A 19156-nucleotide genomic window follows, 5' to 3' on the forward strand; every position below is an offset into this window, starting at 1 on the left:
TTTTGCTACGAATACATATGATTAAAATGATGAAAAATCGGTATGTCACAGAAATCATCAAGAAAGTATACAGCTTTCTAGATGTGATAAAACGTAAAGTCTAATGTTAAGTTCATCTGCGGATAATAAAATCAGTACCACTCATCATATTAAAGATTGAACTTTAAAATTTTGTTTGAAGCAAGTTGTTTAAATTATTTTCAGAAATTTTTGTTAAGTTTGGGAGTTTTTAAAAATTTATTATCTTCATATGTATAATAGCGAATTCACTGGTCGGGTAGCATATAAGCTACCTTTACTCCTATATAAGAGAAAATTATATTAGAAATTATTATGTATTAAATTATTCACTGGAAGTATTTATTATTAAGTTAAATGGTAGTCATTTCTTTAAGAAGAGTTGTTTAAATTGCATTAAATATCATTAAGAATATGAAAAATTGCAGAATTCGCTTTTTTCCATCTACAAAATAATTTACCATGATAATTATTTTTAAAATAACTTCAATTTAAATCAAAACAATGTCGTAAAACATGCATATTTTGTCCAAAGATGGCGCCACCTATTTTTATTTCAAAGCACAGTTGCTCAAAGGCAGCTTTCATTTGTTTTTCAAAGGATGAAATTGATTTGAAATAATAATGCTGTTTTTGCTAGCAACATTCAATTAAAGATATCATTTTCAAATGTTTATTCGTATTTAGCAGATTACAAACAAGAAACACAGTGCGAAAGACGACTAGCAACATTACAATGGCGTCACAGCTTTGAAGCTTTGATTGACACTCGAATAAGTCAATGAGAGGGCCTGAAATTTTCCTATGACCGACCAGGAGTAAAGGTAGCTTATATGCGGTCGGGTAACACTTTGACGTGATCAACAATGAAACTCGCGCCATCGTATGATAATTTAATAATGTATTTTGGTAATGTTTGACATGCAAGGAAATGCTTTATTTTGACAAGGCTGAACTGGATCCGGTAACTTACCTGTCTTACTGTTAAGCCTCATTTTGGGAGAATGAAGAAACGAAAAAGTGGTCAACAATGAACGCTATCTGCTGAAGGTTCGTGTTAATCCGCAAAAGTTGGGGTTAAAATTTCAACTGTCGAAACATCACCAAACAGGCAATTGGCAATTGATTCGTTCAAATGTAGAAGCAAGCAAGCAAGTTTCACCTGTCATACCGTGACGGGCAATTTTCTAGTTTAAAATTATTATCATTTTTATTGCAGGTAGAACTTTTTCAGAATGTTGCACTCAAACTACACTATTGAAGAAAAAAGAGGGGCTTTAGAGGGGGGACGAGTTGGGGGTACTTAAAAGAGGGGGGACGACAAAAGCAGACATGAAAAAAAGTTTCACTTCTCAAAAGAATAGAGAATTGCGGGCATAGGACAACGAAAAATAAATGATTAAAAGTGTCTTTTTATGCGTCTTTACAAAAATTACTCAGTCAAATAGAGTGTCATGAAAGATTACATTTTTTAAAGCAGTTTTGATGCCGACTATTCCTCCCATGCTGTGACCGATTAGTATTGCCTTCTTGATTTTATTTTCATCCATGAAGTTCAAGATATCATCTACCAGAACGTCGAAAGTGAAAATATCTGACCACTCACCATCTCCATGATTTCGTTGGTCAACAACATATGCCTGTAAAATGACAATAATCTTGTGTTAAGCGAAATTTCTCAAAATGATGCTACAAAGAAAAATTAATTACAATACGAAACACTATTATTATATAAAAATTATATCACGAAACATTGAACTTTTGTTTCACAAAATAAAGAACTCTAAAGATGAATAATCTAAACTTATTTTGATGGAACCTCCAAGTATTAAAAATAGTACCCTAACTTCGTATTTTTCAAGTAAATGATTAAATAAGAGCAAAAAGTGCATGTTTTTTTTTGTTCCTGCTATGTTCGCATGCATTTAAAAGGTATTGCAGTAAAATTATTCAAGTAAAAAGATTCTGACACTCAGAGTTGGGTAATATCCTATAGTTTGATACTTATCGGATGTTTTGATATATATCCGATATTTTCAACTAGCACAAACTCAAGTCTTCAAAATAGTAAATGCATATTCAAAACATTCTTTATTTTCCTATATTGTTAAATATAATATCTAGACTTAAAATTAAGTTTTCTTTTATTCTTTATTCCTAACATTTCATTCCACATTTTAATCAATTTTAATGGAATTAATTTAGCATTAGCTGTTTTACTCATTTTTCTTCTGTTAGCTAGTTATACACAGTTATATGATTGAAAAATAAACAATATGTTTTGAGTTGGTACAGTCATAAGACATTTTCTTTTTTTTCTGACCAACGTTTAACATTAAATTAAGCACTTTTAATATGAATTAAAATTTTTCCATTACTAATAATTTTATGCATATAAAATAAAAAAGGAATACTATATTACTCTGTCATATTAACGATGTATTAATACATCATAAAAATATAGTACATAGCTTTTTGGTTAATTTCAAAAATAAATGAACAATATTAATATGATTAATATAATTTTTATCGTGAAAATATCGTAAAAAATATAGAAAATATCAAAATATCATCATATTTTCAAAATAAATATCGGATATATATCGTGATATATATCATGATATATATCGTGATATACAGGGTGTTCCGTTTTAACCTGCAAGACCTTTATTTTCGTAACCGTTAGTCCTAGATGTATACTTCCAATTGCAAAAATGTTCAAAATCAGATGCAGAGTTAAGATATTAAAAGTTTGAAGCAAAAATGAAAATAAGTCGAAAAATACAAATTTTAACTTTTCATACGGGCCCCATGTCCTCTAACTTATGTTTAGGGAAATAATCTCCGTTGAAAAACAATTCCAATACAAAAAGTTTAAAATTAGTATGACCAATATTCATCGAGATATGAAACGCAGCATTTTGTGACTTACACCACTTTTCACTCACCGTCAATAACACCTTTTGGGGGAAAATATAGCGGTTAACATGAGTTTCAAATTATATCTGTGCATAGAGTGTGGTTTTTCAAATAGTTCGAGGTTTTATCGTCTGTTTTTGCGTATTACTTCACAACATTTCCATTCATTTTTGAATAAGAATGAAAAATATAAATAGTTTGTTTTTCTTACTCTGACGACCTGTCATTCTTATTAAAGGCAGTAAGTTCCAATCTCACCTTTTGTATGGTCCTTTAAAACTTTAAACTGGAAGATCTCCCTGAGTTTTGATCGCACGAATGTCAATTTTTTTTGTGTTAGTAATATCTTTCAATGGAGATTATTGCCATTAATATAACTTAGGGACTTAGGGCCCGTATAAATAGTTAAATTTTGCATTTTTGACTCATTTTTATTTTTGCTTCAAACTTTCTATATCTTAACTCTGCATCTGATTTTGAACATTTTTGCAATTGGAAGTATACACCTAGGACTAACAGTTGCGAAAATAAAGGTCTTGCAGGTTAAAACGGAACACCCTGTATATCATGATATGTATCGACTGATATATATCGGCGAACCTTGCTGACACTTAAAACAAGGTATTTCTGTTTCAGAGTAATCAAAGTAATTAAGCAACTGATATAATATTTACCTATCAATATTCTGCAACAATCATAAATTAAGAAGAGTATGACTTTTTTTTTCAACATACTTAGCCAATTAAAATAGGAGTGCTCACAGGGGTTTGGGGTTATGGGGCAAGTTTTATGGCACATTCTTTTTTGGGGTAAAGGGGTGGATTTTTAATTTTTTTTAAAAATCTAATTATTTAAATTTACTTATTGATTTATTTTTATTTTTTTTTTATTTTATTCTGTTTATATTTTAGTTCATTTATTTATTTAGTTTGTGTGTGTCATTGGCGTAGCACAGAACTTTTTAATAAAATAATAATAATAATCACACTAATAATTAAAAATAAATAAATAAATAATAAATATTAAAAAAATAATAATAAATGAAGTAAAAAAAGATCTAAAAAAGAGAAAAGAAAAAGAGGGTTGATAAAAATTTAAGGAGGGGCTGGTGTGGTGAATTTGCACAATTGAACTTGGGAATAAGAGATGGGCACCCCTGAATTAAAATGTAACACAGAAGGACCCCGACAAAGGAACAATGAGAAATTTCATATTCCACCAAACGTTCTTACATAATCCTTTGTAGCTTATTACATAGTACAAAACGCTATTCTGTGTGTCAACGCTACGCTGTGCTTTAGATGAAATTTAAAATTACGCACCAGCAAATAAAGTGCAGTTTACACCGTTTTTTAAAGTTCCGTAAACCGGGGCTACTTGAGCTTCTAGGGGCTACTTGAACCACGGAGAAAAAAGTGTTTAAAATCCGTCCTGGTCCTATAAAACTCAATGTATAGGCTTAGTTGACCTTCTCCCTGACAGGTAGCGGTACTAGGCAGGGACTGGAGCATTAAACAAAGTTTCTGTTATTCCCGCCTATTTCTGATTTAGGTTATGATTGCAAGTTGTATAAACAGTTGTTTTTAGTGTCTGCAAACTTCCAGATGTAAGTTCATGGAAACATCTGATATCATCAAGGTAAAGATAGTTTTTTATTTGCATTATATTTCTTAATAAAATAACAGTGTTTTAAGGTATATAGCTATATAATTAACACAGTAACTAATGTAAATTAGTAAACGTGCACTGATTGCCATAAAATGGGGCTACTTGAACCGGGTTCAAGTAGCTCCCGACCACCATAAATTATATTAAAAAAGGTTTGTAATCTTCTTTACTGATAATAAAGCTGAAAGTCTCTCTGTCCGGATCCCTCTCTGTTTGTCAGGATCTCTGTGACGCGCATAGCGCCTAGACCGTTCGGCCGATTTTCATGAAATTTGGCACAGAATTAGTTTATAGCATGGGGGTGTGCCCCTCGAAGCGGTTTTTCGAAAATTCGAATTTGTTCCTTTTCTATTCCAATTTTAAGAACATTTTCCCGAGAAAAATAATCATAAGATAAACGAGTAAATTACCAAGTTATCATAACGTGGGACCGTAACATGGGCAAGCCATTTGGCGAGAAACTCATCATACATTATTTGTAAATACACAGGCAAACCAAAAGACCTTTTAATTTTTCTACTACGGGCAAAGCCGTGCGGGTGCTACTAGTTTAAAATAAAGAGATTAGTTGCTATTTATACCCGTTCATTTGCACGTCTGGGGATAAAAATGGTCCGAAAGTAAAAGAAAGCCCCAGGAAGTAGGAAATACGCGGATTTTTCGAAGGAAAAATTACAATTGGGTCTATAGATTCAATTCACTCCGGAGAAATGTCTCAGAGAATGCCATCAGCCCATTTTGACGTAAAAAAATCAACTCTTAAAAGGAAATTAAGAAGATTGTTCACAAAACAAGCCTGGACATTCTGCTGTATATAGTAGCGAGGAAGAGCAGGCATGAAATAATATCAGAGAAAATAAATCCACCCAAGCTATTAAAGAGAGGAGTTTTCATTCTTTTTAATGTTTAAATAATGAGCATTTCCATTGGTTTTAGATGTAGTTTACTTATATTCTTTTTTGAGAAATTATGTTTGCTCAAAAATATTTTTCTTGTATACGTTGATTTTATATTAATTTATTAAATAGTTTGCTCACTAGAATGTTTTTTTTTTTTATTTTCAGTTTTCATCAAAATTATTGGTCCTTCTGGATCTCACCACCTGTTTTACAGCCTTTTCTAATGGATTTGCTGAGTGGGACCAAGTAGCCCCAGCGCGGTTTTACTTGAACCCAATTTTTAAAAATAGAAAGAAAATATAAAGGGTTAAAATTGTTGTTTAAAAAAGGCTTAAGGTGGTAGCAGAGCGTCTGAAAAGTGGTAAAAACAGGATTATTAGTGACCATTATGGATTTAATCAACAAATCAGTATAAAACTCGCAAAAGATATGAAATTTCGGGTCAAAGTAGCCCCGGTTTACGCTATATCACGTGCCAAAGGAATCCGCAAGGGAAGGGTTAAGGCACTGGGTGATGACGGCGTTGGCATTTTAGGGGATGTCTTGGGAGGTTTTATTTATTAACTTTTTTTGTAAGGAACCTCGTACTGGGAAGGAGGGAGGGGGGGATGCTGCATCTTATTTGAGGGAAGTGTGCCATCGGTATTGCAGATTTACCCTTGCATATGCCGATTTTCATTAAAATGTTATTTCTTTAAAAAAATCGAGATTCTGAGTCGACATTGATTAAAAGGGCAAAGTATTTTTCTCAGAATTTCAGCTTGTATCTAGCATGAGTTGAATATTCTTGTTGTCAAAATCTTCAAATCTTTTTCTATACTGCCCAACCACCTTGTAGCTGGTCTTCCTCTTCTCCTAGTACATGCAATTTTCGAGAAGGTTAGTTTTTTTAATTGGGTCCAAACCTGGCCGTCGAAAAATGTGCTCCAGCCATCTGATTCTGTTGGATTTAATAACTCTCAAGATGTTAGTTGTCCACCGGAGGTTCCCAAACTGTTTTATTCCGTGGACCTCCAGCCGATGTTTCCTGCCTTTCGTGGTCCCCCACCTAAGGTTAGTTCCAAAATTACTAACGCAGTGTATGTTTACATTCGAGCTTCTATAAACAAAGTGAACTAGTTGGTTAAGTTTATCTTTACAGTGTTCTTGGCAGGGCGTGGTCTCCCTATCTATAAGGCATCGCGCTTGTGACCGGAGGGTCTCGGGCTCGATCCTAGCTGGTCGAAGATATACCGTCTTTATTAATAGTGTCTGGGGGACGTTAAATGCGCCCGTAGTCAAAAAAATCAGAGCTGCCTTCAGGGTCCCATCCAACTGGTTAAACCACGAATAGTGGTAGGTAACGGGGCCCTGGACTGAAAAGTGTTCTAGGCACAGGTAGATATTGAGTTCTGACGAACTAAACGTAACTTTTTTCTTGAAGAGAGAGAGAGAGAGAGAGATCCTACTTTTTGAAACAACATTTTAAAACTTATTTTGGAGTAGCTCGTTTTCTGTCATGTAAAATATCTATTTTTTTTACGTAAGTGAGCATGTTGTTGTTGTTGTGTGCCAGCTTAGTCTGGCAATTTGGGATGCGTTGCTTCACTTTTCCAACTGTACCGTAATTTGGTGTGAAATCCGACTTCTACAGTACACACATGCCATAAGGACAGATTTATAGGGTAGGCAACCATTCACAGCATAACAACACATTCACACGAAGAAAGGACAAGGACAGGAGAGGGAAAGTACGTCCATGCCCAAGCCGGGATTCGAACCCTGACCTTCCTGTCACAGTCAGACTTCTCTGACCACTAGACAAGGCAGGCGGCAAGTGAGCATGTATTATGTAAGTATATGGTTAAGAATTGTGTTTGGTTCACTATAGCACTTATAGAATGTGAAAATTTTAGTGGAATTTGTCTTAATGGGACCCAAGCTCTTGGAACCTCATTTTCATCTCACGCACCCCCCAGTTCCTTCTTCTGTTGACAAGGACCCTTTGGAGACCGGCGCGGACCCATCGATATCTATGAGGACCACTTTGGGAACTACTGATCTAGACTGACAAGTTTTAAAATATATACAGTGGAGAAGAAAAAAAAAAAAAAACTGCAAAGTATCTGCAAAACGTATCTCAGAATCCAACTGATTTTTGAGAAACTGCTTAAGTTGACTGAAATACAAAGTTAGTCACCAATAGTTTTAAACATCAATATTCATTGGATGAAGTAATGTTGTTTTAATGTCATTGTTTATCATTATTAAACATTATCATCATTTTACATTTTTTTCCTTTTTTTAGATCTTCAAACAAAAAATTAGTACGTACCGCATTTTCAAATCTTGATGGGGAGAAATGAAAATTCAACAAAAATTTAAAACTAATCATTAAAATTTCATAAAACTTAAGAAATAATAAATGTAGAATGGAAAATCTGTCTTTTTAGATTTGAAACTGAACTCAGAACTTACCCTTCTTTTTGACATATTTGCTACTGTTTGCGGAACTGTCCCCCATAGTTCTTTACACGCTGTTATTCCATGAAGAAAGATAATCGGAGATGCTTTCTCATCTGCTCCATTTTCCGGCTCAGCAACATAAAAAGCAAGTTTTACCGGAGCAGCTCTAAAAAAAAAAAAAAAAAAAAAAGATTAACTTTATTGAGAAAATAATTAATTTTACGTCTACCTTTTGTCTGATGTATGTTTATTATGTTGCGTGAAAAAAGTTTTTCAATTTTTGTTATAGGCAGACTGACTATGGTGAATAAACATCGTCCTTCTCACTAAATAACAGTTTCGTAACTAATTCAAAAAAAAAATTGTTTTAAAAAGCTTTCTCTTTTTGGAATTCACAACAGTTACTTCCTTCTACAGAATTCCAAGATGGAATTGATCAGAAGATGTATTTGTTCTTCGTTTGGAGGTAACTATTTGCTCCTCATTGGCGCTTTTTGATTCAAACTCTTCAAAACCCTGAAATACTATCACAAAAGTTATCTTTGTCTCTGTTTATTGTAAATATATAGTTACACAAATCAGTATAAAAAATTAATATCATATGTACCTAATACTCAGGCGCGCCGACTTGCAAAAATTATTGAGGGGATTAAGGTCTTTGGGTGTCTACGGGGGGCTGTAATCCTGAGCCCCCTCCCCCCCCCAAAATAACAGGATCAGATTTTATTTCTTGAAAATGCCAATTTATATATTTTCTTTTCTTTTTATTTTTTCAAAATTGTAGTTTAGGAAATGCAATTTGATACCATGTTTGATGATATTAAGGAAAAGGAGCTCTCCCTTGGAACATTTTTGGAAGTGATGTTATTGAAAACGCAAATGTATTCCATCTGTGATGACATGAGGGTAAGAATGAGATTTTGAACTCTCTCATTTGGAATCGTCAGAATAGAAGTTCCAAAATACAATTCCAGACGATCTTTGGCGACGTTAGGGACGGTTTGGGGGATTTCTCATGGAAATGCCTCGAAACCTTAAAAATAAAAACAGCATTTTGAAGCCATCTTTGGTAACGATGGGATACAGACATTTTCCCTAGAAACTTTTTTGACTGAATTTCTAAAATCGCATTTTTAAACGATCGTCAAAGTGGTTAGGTAAAAGGGGGTTAGGAGGTTACCCCCAGAAAATTTGAACTCTTAGTCTTAAAAGCTCAGTTGACCATCATTGATGACGTTAGGCAAAAGAATGGGATACGGAGCATTTCTCCGAAATTTTTAGAAATTTAAGTTCTGAAAATGCAATTTTAGATCATCTTTTAGCGATGTTAAAGAAAGGTGAGGCTCGTAGGATTTCCTCTGAAATTTTTTTGGAATCAAAATCATAAATGTAGGCTCTATGCTTCGTAACGTTAGAACTAGGGTTGGGGCTCGGAATCCTATCGTGGGAATTATTCGAAATTGGAAGTCCAACAAATGCGCTTTTGGGCCGGCTTTGATTACCTTAGGGGGAGAGATGGAGTTTGGTGCTCTCCTCTCAAAATTTTTAGAAATTGAAATTCTTAAAACTTAATTTTAGAGTATATTTGTTGAAGTTTTAAGAAGGGGGCTTTGGAAACTTTCCCCCGGAATTTGACCTTTTTTTAAGTGTAATTTTATAGGTCATCAGTCACAAATACCTATTACACTTAAAAAAGAAAGGATTCCGGGAGAAAGTCCCCAAAGCCCCCTTCCTATAACGTTAACAAAGATACTCTGAAATTAAGTTTTAAGAATTTCAATTTCTAAAAACTTTAAGAGAAGAGAACCAAACTGCATCTCTCCCTGCATCAGTCACAAAAGGCAGGGCATTGCTTCCTAATGCCACCCCCAGGCTACTACCCTAGAGTAATTCAGTGGATATACATTGATTAGGGCTTGAGAGCGACCCTCCCCCCCTCCAAGCCCCATGGAGTCAGCGCTAGTGCTAATACTACAGTTTTTAATGATATAAATTTCTGAAAATTAAATTGTGCTTGATTGATCATTTACTGGTCAATCTAACCTATATTATTGATTTGAATGTTTGTAATTTTGAGCTGTATATGCATTCAATCTATTTTAATTATTTTCATTTTAAAACCAGTTTAAAAATAAGTTCAACTTGATGGAATTTTTTTGAAATATGCATTAGCGTCACGAACTTAAATTTTTGTGAGGGCGGAAATTGTATATTTGCCAAATGAAACTCCAAATTTTTCCGAACGATATTTTTGGTAGGTCATATTGACCTCTCGTGATCTCCCATTAAAGAGGTCACCCACAATATGTTTCTAAGGATTAAAACTTTTTACCGTTTATAACACTGCCAATAAAAACACGATACTAAAGAGAATATAGAACCGAAACTTTATCTACTGTGACATTCATAAAAGTTGCATGAAACTAAAAATATATTTTATAAACTTTTTTGATTTTTAGATAATGTTGAGTTTTGGGGCGCAACAGACTCAATGGGATTATTACACTGCCCGTAGTAACTTGAAAAAGTTATCTGAATGATGAGGAAAAGTAAAAGTGTTTGATGCACGTGCTCCATAAATTTCAATATGACACTGCTTAATTTAGAGGCTAACATACATCTACAGAAACTGACATCCCTGAAAACTAATAGATGCGCCCATTTCCGCCTGTTAACCGAATGTATGCCATTCCATCGCATCGATGGTCATATTGTACATTATGGTGTATCACGAAAACTTTTTTAGGAAATTCAAAATTTCAAGTTGATAAAAGGTTGTCACTATAGTCACATATTTACCACAAAAAATAATTTTGAAGTTGAAAAATATTTAGATCTCCCGGAATAAACTTCAAATTTCAAGTTTTTGGCGTAAAATGTAGATTTTTTGAATTTTTTTGCATACGATTATAGACTAAACGTTGCTTTTAAATTTCAAAAATGTCAAGTTTAGAAAGGCACCTGATGTAAAAAAATAATTCATCTTTGTCATTAACTATAATCATCTCCCAAAACTCAATTAAGAAACCTAATTAATCTATCAAATATCCACAGCTTTCATTTTCTTTGATTGATGGTTTTAAATTTTCCAGGCTACTTTTTCCTTCAGTAAACTACTAGAAGCCATGTAAATAAATCCTATCTTAATATTTAATTAGTTTATTTGTCTCTTTTTTTTGCGGAGGTGGGGGTGTCAAGACATCAGAAAAATTTACCTAGTAAAAATGAATCAACCAATATTATTCAGGTGAAAGATGTTACAAATACAGCAGTTGTTTAACATTGAATTTTAAAAACGTTACTCAAAATAACTTCTGATGATCGATACTTGGCTCTGTGGTCAGTTTATTGGCGTTCGGGAGAAGTAACTTGGACATACATACATAGTTGCATGCATAGTTACATACATAAGTACGCACGCTCAGTTTTTAATTATATAAGATTTACAGGACATGAAGCTTCCTTTGAAAGTTCTTCATTGTTTATACATATTTTAAAAAATTGTTCAGTATAATTTTTTTGTTTTAAACTAAGATAAAGGATTGACTTTTTTAAATTCGCCTTCGAGGAGAATTTCCCCGTCTTTTGATGTAAGTTTGTACCAAAATTCATAAAAAATCGGTGGTTCTATCTTAATTCTGCGAATTGCAGACGCGTGACAGAGAGTTTCTTTATCATTCGCGAAAAAATATTTCAAATCTCAAACAATGAAATTTTGTTTGGACTCCAACGATTAAAATTTACTGAATATACAAGTAGGATATAGCATAAATTAAACTTACCTTGCCATTGCTTTAAAATTCCGATTTCAGTTTAGTAGCGAGCCAAATTAAATGGTTAAGAAGAGAATGGCAAAACTTATTACTTATCTAATGGTGAAAGTTCGCTTTCCTTTTTTTTTTTATTTATTATTTTTTTTATTGGCATCACGAGCGAGATAGTTGCAATGAAGGTCAGACATCATCCGCACTGGTTGATGTGTCAAGTGCCGGAAAATGCAATTCTTTTCAATGCCGTTCTTGTTCATTCATTTTGAAAACTTTTTCCTCCTCATTTTTTCTTCTTCATTCTCACTATCGCTCTTTTTTTTTTTTATCTATTTAGAGATGGAATGATAAACCGATGTTTGAAACAAAAATGGTTCAAACATTTTTTTTTTAAAATTATACAAGGGGCTGTCCAGAAATAATGTTTCATTCTTTCCAACCACATTCCTTCTCTCCATCTCTCTAGAAACTCACAATTTCACGAATTCCCTCCCCTTCAAAACGGGACATCATTTGTGGACGACCCTGAAGACAAGCCAAAGAAAATGTATAAAGCTTTAATTATTTTTTCAAACGAAAACAATTTTTTTTCCACTGTGGAAGAATTCTTACACATGTTTTTTTTTTCATTTCAAAAAATGGTGTTTTTATAGTTGGGGCAAACTTAACCTGGCTGTTTCGTAATGCTGTGGTTAGGATCAGCGTAGCCTTCACAATGCTGCCAGGTTAAGCTTACCCCAACTGTAGTGTTCATCAAGGCCTTTTTTAAGAAATATTTTCTTAGTTTCAAAACGAAGAAAGAATGAAAGAGCTTAGCTGCGAATTGGAGAAGCTGGATACGACAGATACAGAAAACCTTGGCCCACCCTGGGCTGTTGCGCCACAGATAATGATGATGATATTCTTGCCTGTCATAACGCTTTATTAAAATCACAAAAGGAATAGTTATGTGAGTTCATTATGCAAAAAGGTGAGTATACAGGGTGTTCCGTTTTAACCTGCAAGACCTTTTTTTTCGCAACCGTTAGTCCTAAATGTATATTTCCAGCTGCAAAAATGTTCAAAATCAGATGCAGAGTTAAGGTATTGTAAGTTTGAAGTGAAAATAAAAATAAGTCAAAAAATACAAAACTTAACTTTTTATACTGGCCCCCAGTCTCCTAACTTATGCTTAGGGAAATAATCTCCATAGAAAAATAATTCCAACACAAAAAGTTTGAAATATACGACCAATATTCACCGAGATATGAAACGCTGCGTTTTGTGACTTACATTACTTTTCACACGCCGTCAATAACACCTTCTGGAGGAAAATATAGCGGTTAACAAGTGTTTAAAGTTATATGTGTGTATAGAGTGGTTTTTGAAATTCTTCGAGGTTTTATAGTTTGTTTTTGCGTATCACGGCATAACATTTGAAGTTGTTTTTGAATATCAATATATATATATATATATATTCAATATTATTCTTACACATGTTTTTTTTTTCATTTCAAAAAATGGTGTTTTTATTGTTGGGGCAAACTTATATATATATATATATATATATATATATATTTTTTTTTTTTTTTTTTTTTTTTACTTCGACAATCTGTCATTCTTCTGAAAGGGCGATAAGTTAAAATCTCATCTTCTGTATGGTCCCTTAAAACTTTGAAATGGAATACCTCCTTGAGTTTTGGTCGCACAAGTGTCAAGTTTTTTGTCTCGGTAATAGTTTTCAATGGCGATTATTTCTCTTATTATTAGTTAGGGACCTAGGGCCCGTATAAAAAGTTAAATCTTGTATTCTTTGACTCATTTTTATTTTTGCTTCAAACTTTCAATGTCTTAAATCTGCATCTGCTTTTGAACATTTCTGCAATTGGAAGTATACATCTAGGACTAACGCTTTCAAAAATAAAGGTCTTGCAGGTTAAAACGGAACAACACCCTGTATATGTTTTTCTAAAACTCCAACATGGCCAAATATTTCTTTGGCATTTTATTAAAACACATGCAAATCAGTATCTTAAATATCTATATAATAAGTATTTTTTAAAACCACCTTTGGCTCTTGAATCTCGACGAGATATCTCGTCTGTTTAACATGTACGATCTGGGAGTACCCAGGGGGCGTATGTAATTTGAATTCAAATTCATCTGTGAAATTTGGCAATTGAACCTGCAACTGATTGCTTTAGAGCAAGTAATAATTTCAATAAAAATAACGCACTAAGTCACTCCCATTGATAATATTTAGCTTTAAACAGTGATCTTGACTTAAATTTTATTCATGGAAGTGAAGAAAGTGAGCAATCAATGCTAGTGTAGTGAACAATTAAGAATCGTATAGCTGCAGTGAACATTATTCATAATCATTAAGACTTACATATTAATAGGAAAAAAAACTACATCGTTAATGAGTTGTGCAGATTTTTAGAAATGTAAAACTTACACTCGAAACGGAAAAATGGTTAATTACAACTGAAATCTCAGTTCTGGTTAGTTAAACTTTAGTTAACTGAATAGCTTGTTGCATGAAAATTTTTAGATGTTCTCAGTGTTTAATTTTTCATTATTTATCTTAATATCAGATTTCTAAAACAATGTGATTTCTTTTCAAGTAAGATTTCTAAAACAAGGTACTACCTAGTGTGACCTCTCAATGATTCAATTCTTGTTCTTAATCGTACGGTTTTGCAAGTTTATTTTTTAGCAGAACGCATAAGAATAATGTTCGAGCACATTCTGATTTAAAAAAAAACTTAGCGAGATACAAATACCTTCTGCAATAAAGAAAATGTCCTTCGTGTTTTCTGTACTGTCTGAGTTTTAAACTTGACTTAACATTTTGTAACATTGTAATTGAACATTAAGCACATAAAAGAGCTGGCTTAATTGTTTCCGTAATTAATTTATTAATGGTCAATTGCAGAAGTTATTTATTACATAATTGTTTCACCAAAGTTTTTTTTGTTACTGTAATTATCGTTAATGTGATCAATCCGTTGTTGCGGGTGCGACATTTTTACTCATGTAATTGAGCTTCAATCCAGCAATTTTAAAATTTGGCTTTTAATTTTCAAAAATGTAAATAGTTGTAACTTTTATGTATGTTAAGATGAAATATCAAATTTCTAAAAACATGTCTGCGCTTAAAAAATAATAACTTGTACATGTTGCGGGTAAGACATAAAAAAGACATACTTTTTATTCCTTTTGAATGAAAACATCCAACTTTCTGTAAATTATTATGATGGAAGTGTGGGGTAGAATTTCTATTGAACAAAAATGCATAAAATATCATCTTAAAAAAGTAGCAGCCATGTTATATTATTTTTTTTAATAAAAGTTAAACCCTACGTTGCATGAATCGCATTAATTTACAGTAATTGCTATCTACACTATTAATTTCTGTTCGCGTCTGTCTGTGTGTCTGTAACAATATCTCCACTGGACTGGAAATGTCTCCTTCAGGCCATTACTGGTACCATTGGATTCAGGATATTCGAATAGGCCATTCTAATATCCTCCTCCTCTAAACCTTTACGAGCCGGAGATATAAATGGAAAACTATACCATTAAAATCCTTAAATGTTATACCGGTATTGTCGAATTTGGTAACATGTACCCGTTTCGGCCATCAAACTGGGCGAGAAATTATCAGCTCTGTCGCCAAGTGACAAGCGTTATGCCCAACCACCGCAGGCAGTGAGGCGAAGCCCTCGATCAGCACCACCGAAGGCGGATCGGTGAGCAAAACGAGCAGGAAGTGAAGCCCCTTGTTAAATGAAATTTTAATTGTAGAAGAAAGCAATTTGGGGCCGTGGTAGTCCGATCGGTAAAGTGTCGGATTCGGGGGTCCTGAGTTCGAACCTCGATGGGCGAAGACCCACCGTCGTCATTAAAGGGGACTGGGCGACGTTAAATATGCTCGTGGTCTCAATGTCCTCCAAGTGAAACGATACCTCTGGGGGTGCTAGCACCAGGTAGCTATTAGCTCATGGTCTAGTTCTAAATTCTCATTAACTTTTCGATCCGGTGATGGTGCTGCCATCTATCAGTATAAAAAATAATGGAGGCAAGGCACTTAGTATGCAGTCCTCGACATAAATACAGTTGTAATCAGTTGTGAATCGGAATCGGTATCAGAAGAAAGCAATTTGAATATTATACTTTAAAAATTACATTTTCAATCTTCAATTTATAATGCTTGTGTTTGTTATTATTTTTAAGGGATAAGTTTTGAATTTTCAAGATTTCTCTGTTTTTTCTGACAAAACATAAACACAATAAGAAATTTGCTTCAGGTAGTATAATTCAAACTCTTGACCATCAGAGTTTTTGCAGTAAAATATTTTTTTTTCCTTTAAGACGAGATAATAACGCCTCCACAAAATGTCCTTGTCAATTTCATCTTTCTCACACTTTTAGTTTTATTCAACAAGTGTTGACCTTGTAGTTTTTCTTCTTTTTTCTTTCATTAAACTTTGTTATTAAGACATAACTGATGTGGTGTAGTGCGTGCTGTGGATGCATTTTGGACCGGACTTATTTTCATCCCCCCACTCTTCAAACCTTTCAAGGACTAGGTCTTTCAATAGATTTTATATTTTGGAGAATAGAAAACCTGTAACTTTTTCTGTATACACTTTGCAATATCTGAAGCTGTTTTTGCGGCCGATTTTCAAACCACTGCTGTGGGAGAAGTTTCTTTGCGGTTGCGCCTACTCCACTAGTGCTTCCTTAACCATGTGATGCGGAAAAAAAGGGGTTTTATTAAATGCAGTAATTTGTTTGGAAGTGAATTTCTGAAGATGCACCAGCTCCATTGTTTATCACGTCTTGATATAGTAATACACAATGTCGGCAGTGCACCCCCAGAAAAACAAACATACATTAATGCTTTATTATTAGCACACATAATTACAATAAAATTCTTAGTTATATCTGTGAAAAAACTCGAATAACTATAAATAATACAGGCAGTTTCTTTACGGAAGATCTGCCGTGCGACGAGTATGCAACATGCAGAGTTTCCAAGATTATTTAAAATAAATTCTTACAACGTGAAATTTTTTTCGGAAATTGGATTCCAATGCTGTAATTTTACACCTTAAAATACGGGGAAAATTTGTAAAACAAACTCCTAGGGGGAAAAAAAGATCGTTTTTTGATGGTCTTTTGAATATTTTAGGAAAGAAATATTACTATGAGTTTCCAATTTTGCTATAAATGTTCGTGCTTTCGAAATGTTCTCCTCCTCAGCCCTTCAGAAAAATGCTGATGATTAAGATAATGCTCCCTTCCTCTCCAATAAAAATTGAAAAAAAAAAGAAAAGACGGATGGGGGGGGGGTCTATTTCTAAATGATGAGGGGTGATAGGGAGTAAACTAGAAATGAAACCGTAAAACGGGGCAACTTCGGGACTTGGTGGCTAACTTTGGGCAGCGAGTAATTTTAAGTTAACGGAGTTCTCTGTGGGACATACTGCTTTGGTTCAGTATGAAATCACTTTTGTTGAGTAGACCTGTATCACGGCAGTAATCGATCTTTTGTTTCAGGAAGGGTTTTATCAAACACATTTCTCTTGAAATCTATATTATCAATCAAAATTGGTTTCATTCGAATATTTTATTAATATTTTCTAAATCGATTATTTACATAAGGGGAGATATTTCTGCTTTATGGGCATTAACATGAGCAAATGTAGCAGGTGTTGTACGTATTTTAAAAATATAGAAACAAATATACTTTGCAAAAAACAAGAAACTGCGCTCAGAGGGTTTCTTTCTTTTAGAAAAATGATGATAGGGAGTGACAGTGAAGAGAATGTCAACAATAGAAATTTTCGTCCTTAATAATAAGTTTTGAATTTCTTCTGACGATTCAGTACCAAAAGAATATCTAAAGTCTATTTCAGAAAATGTACAATATGCAAATGTAATAATTACAAAATAATTTATATTTGTGAAAATGCCAATAGGGAAGAACTTAAAAGAAATAAACAGTGTATAATATTTTTCATAGTAAATAGCTGATGAAACAACTGAGATTCCTCAAAAAGATGGCACAGATACAGCAATAGTGTGTACAATTTTTCAATAAAAATAATTTCAGTTTCCGAGTGAAATTGAAAATGACCTTCATATACGTAATAGCCAATGATCGAGTAACGCTCCTGACGTCATCAACAATGAAACTCGCGCCACGACATGATAATTTTATTACATGTTTTGGTGTTAATGTTTAACATGCAGGGAAAAGCTTTATTATGACAAGGCTGAACTGGATCCGGTAACTTAACTGTTCTACTGGTAAGATTGTCATTTAAGGAGAATGAAAACACGAAAAAGTGGTCCACAATGAACGCTATCTACTGGAGTTTAAGATTAATCCATCGAAATCAAGGTTAAAACTTCAACTATCGACATATCACCAAACGTCAAAGAGGCAATTTTTTGCGTTCAAATGTAGAAGCAAATTTTCACCCATCATACTTTGACGGGGAGATTTTCTAGTAAAAATAAGAATTATTTCAGATTTTTTTTTTTTTTTTTTTTTTTTGTAAGTTCTCAAAATTTTCGACGGAGGTTTGAACCCTAAAAAGTCTCCCCCCTTGCATACGGCCTTGACCTGTATTGTGCTTCTACCTGACAGCAGTTGTCAGAGCCTAGTCCACTGCATTTACTGTGACAGCAAGGTTATTATCGCCATTTGTTTTTCAAAATTCTTGTTTTGGAGCAACTTTCACTTGTGCCTCAAAAACTGCACACACCAAATTACATTCAGTTTGTATACACACTGATGAACACCCCCTCAAGTGATTGATAAAGAAGTAATCATTTTATTATGTATAAGTTTATGTTTCATAACCTCTCTTCATTGCAAATTTTCATCTTTTCACGGGGTAACCTTGAGACTGAGAAATTTTCAAAATTAAAGAGCTGCAAGTTTACCGTGATCTTTTGGCTTTGGTTGACAAAACCTGAACTTCACAAAGTGTTTAAATAACATTAGTTACACTATACGTTTGTTTAGTAATATTCAAAGCACAGTTTGAAATAATATCTGTAATCTCTAGCTTTACCTACTTAGTAGAATGCATTGTTCTTATGACCTACTAAATATAGTATCCTAGGATTGATTTAAATTCCTTTCCCTTGTTGTTTCTGATGCAGATAATGAATCTATGTAATAATAGTGGGGTGCCATTGGTACAAATTCAATTTCCCTACTATTTTTGATGGGTTATGAAGCATTGTCCCGATGTTACCCCAATCAATGAGGTAAGATTGACCCAAATTAAAGATTTTTACGAAATACCATTGAAAATAGAGGTATTCTTTTGACATATCTTTTAAGAGGAAAAGCTCAGCTGACATATTGGTGATTTTTTGAGATATGTACTTTGAAAATAAAGAAAAAACTTTAAAAAATAATTATTAAATAAAAAC

The 19156-nt window shown here is 33.4% G+C and overlaps 1 protein-coding gene across 1 annotated transcript in view; it reads right to left on the reverse strand.

The window, feature by feature from the left end:
• LOC129232232 (uncharacterized) overlaps positions 1-11890 on the reverse strand; it is a 46744-nt gene extending 34854 nt beyond the window's left edge. Inside the window, exons 1-3 of the mRNA XM_054866446.1 lie at positions 11732-11890; positions 7962-8115; positions 1485-1658 (exon numbers count right to left, since the gene is read on the reverse strand). Of these exons, the coding sequence (XP_054722421.1) occupies positions 1485-1658; positions 7962-8115; positions 11732-11739 (336 nt within the window). The 5' untranslated portion in view covers positions 11740-11890. The remainder of the gene's footprint in view (positions 1-1484; positions 1659-7961; positions 8116-11731) is intronic.
• Between the last annotated feature and the right edge of the window lie 7266 nt (positions 11891-19156).

The sequence above is a fragment of the Uloborus diversus genome, unplaced genomic scaffold, assembly GCF_026930045.1.
Source record: "Uloborus diversus isolate 005 unplaced genomic scaffold, Udiv.v.3.1 scaffold_111, whole genome shotgun sequence".
NCBI classification, from domain to species: Eukaryota; Metazoa; Arthropoda; class Arachnida; order Araneae; family Uloboridae; genus Uloborus; species Uloborus diversus.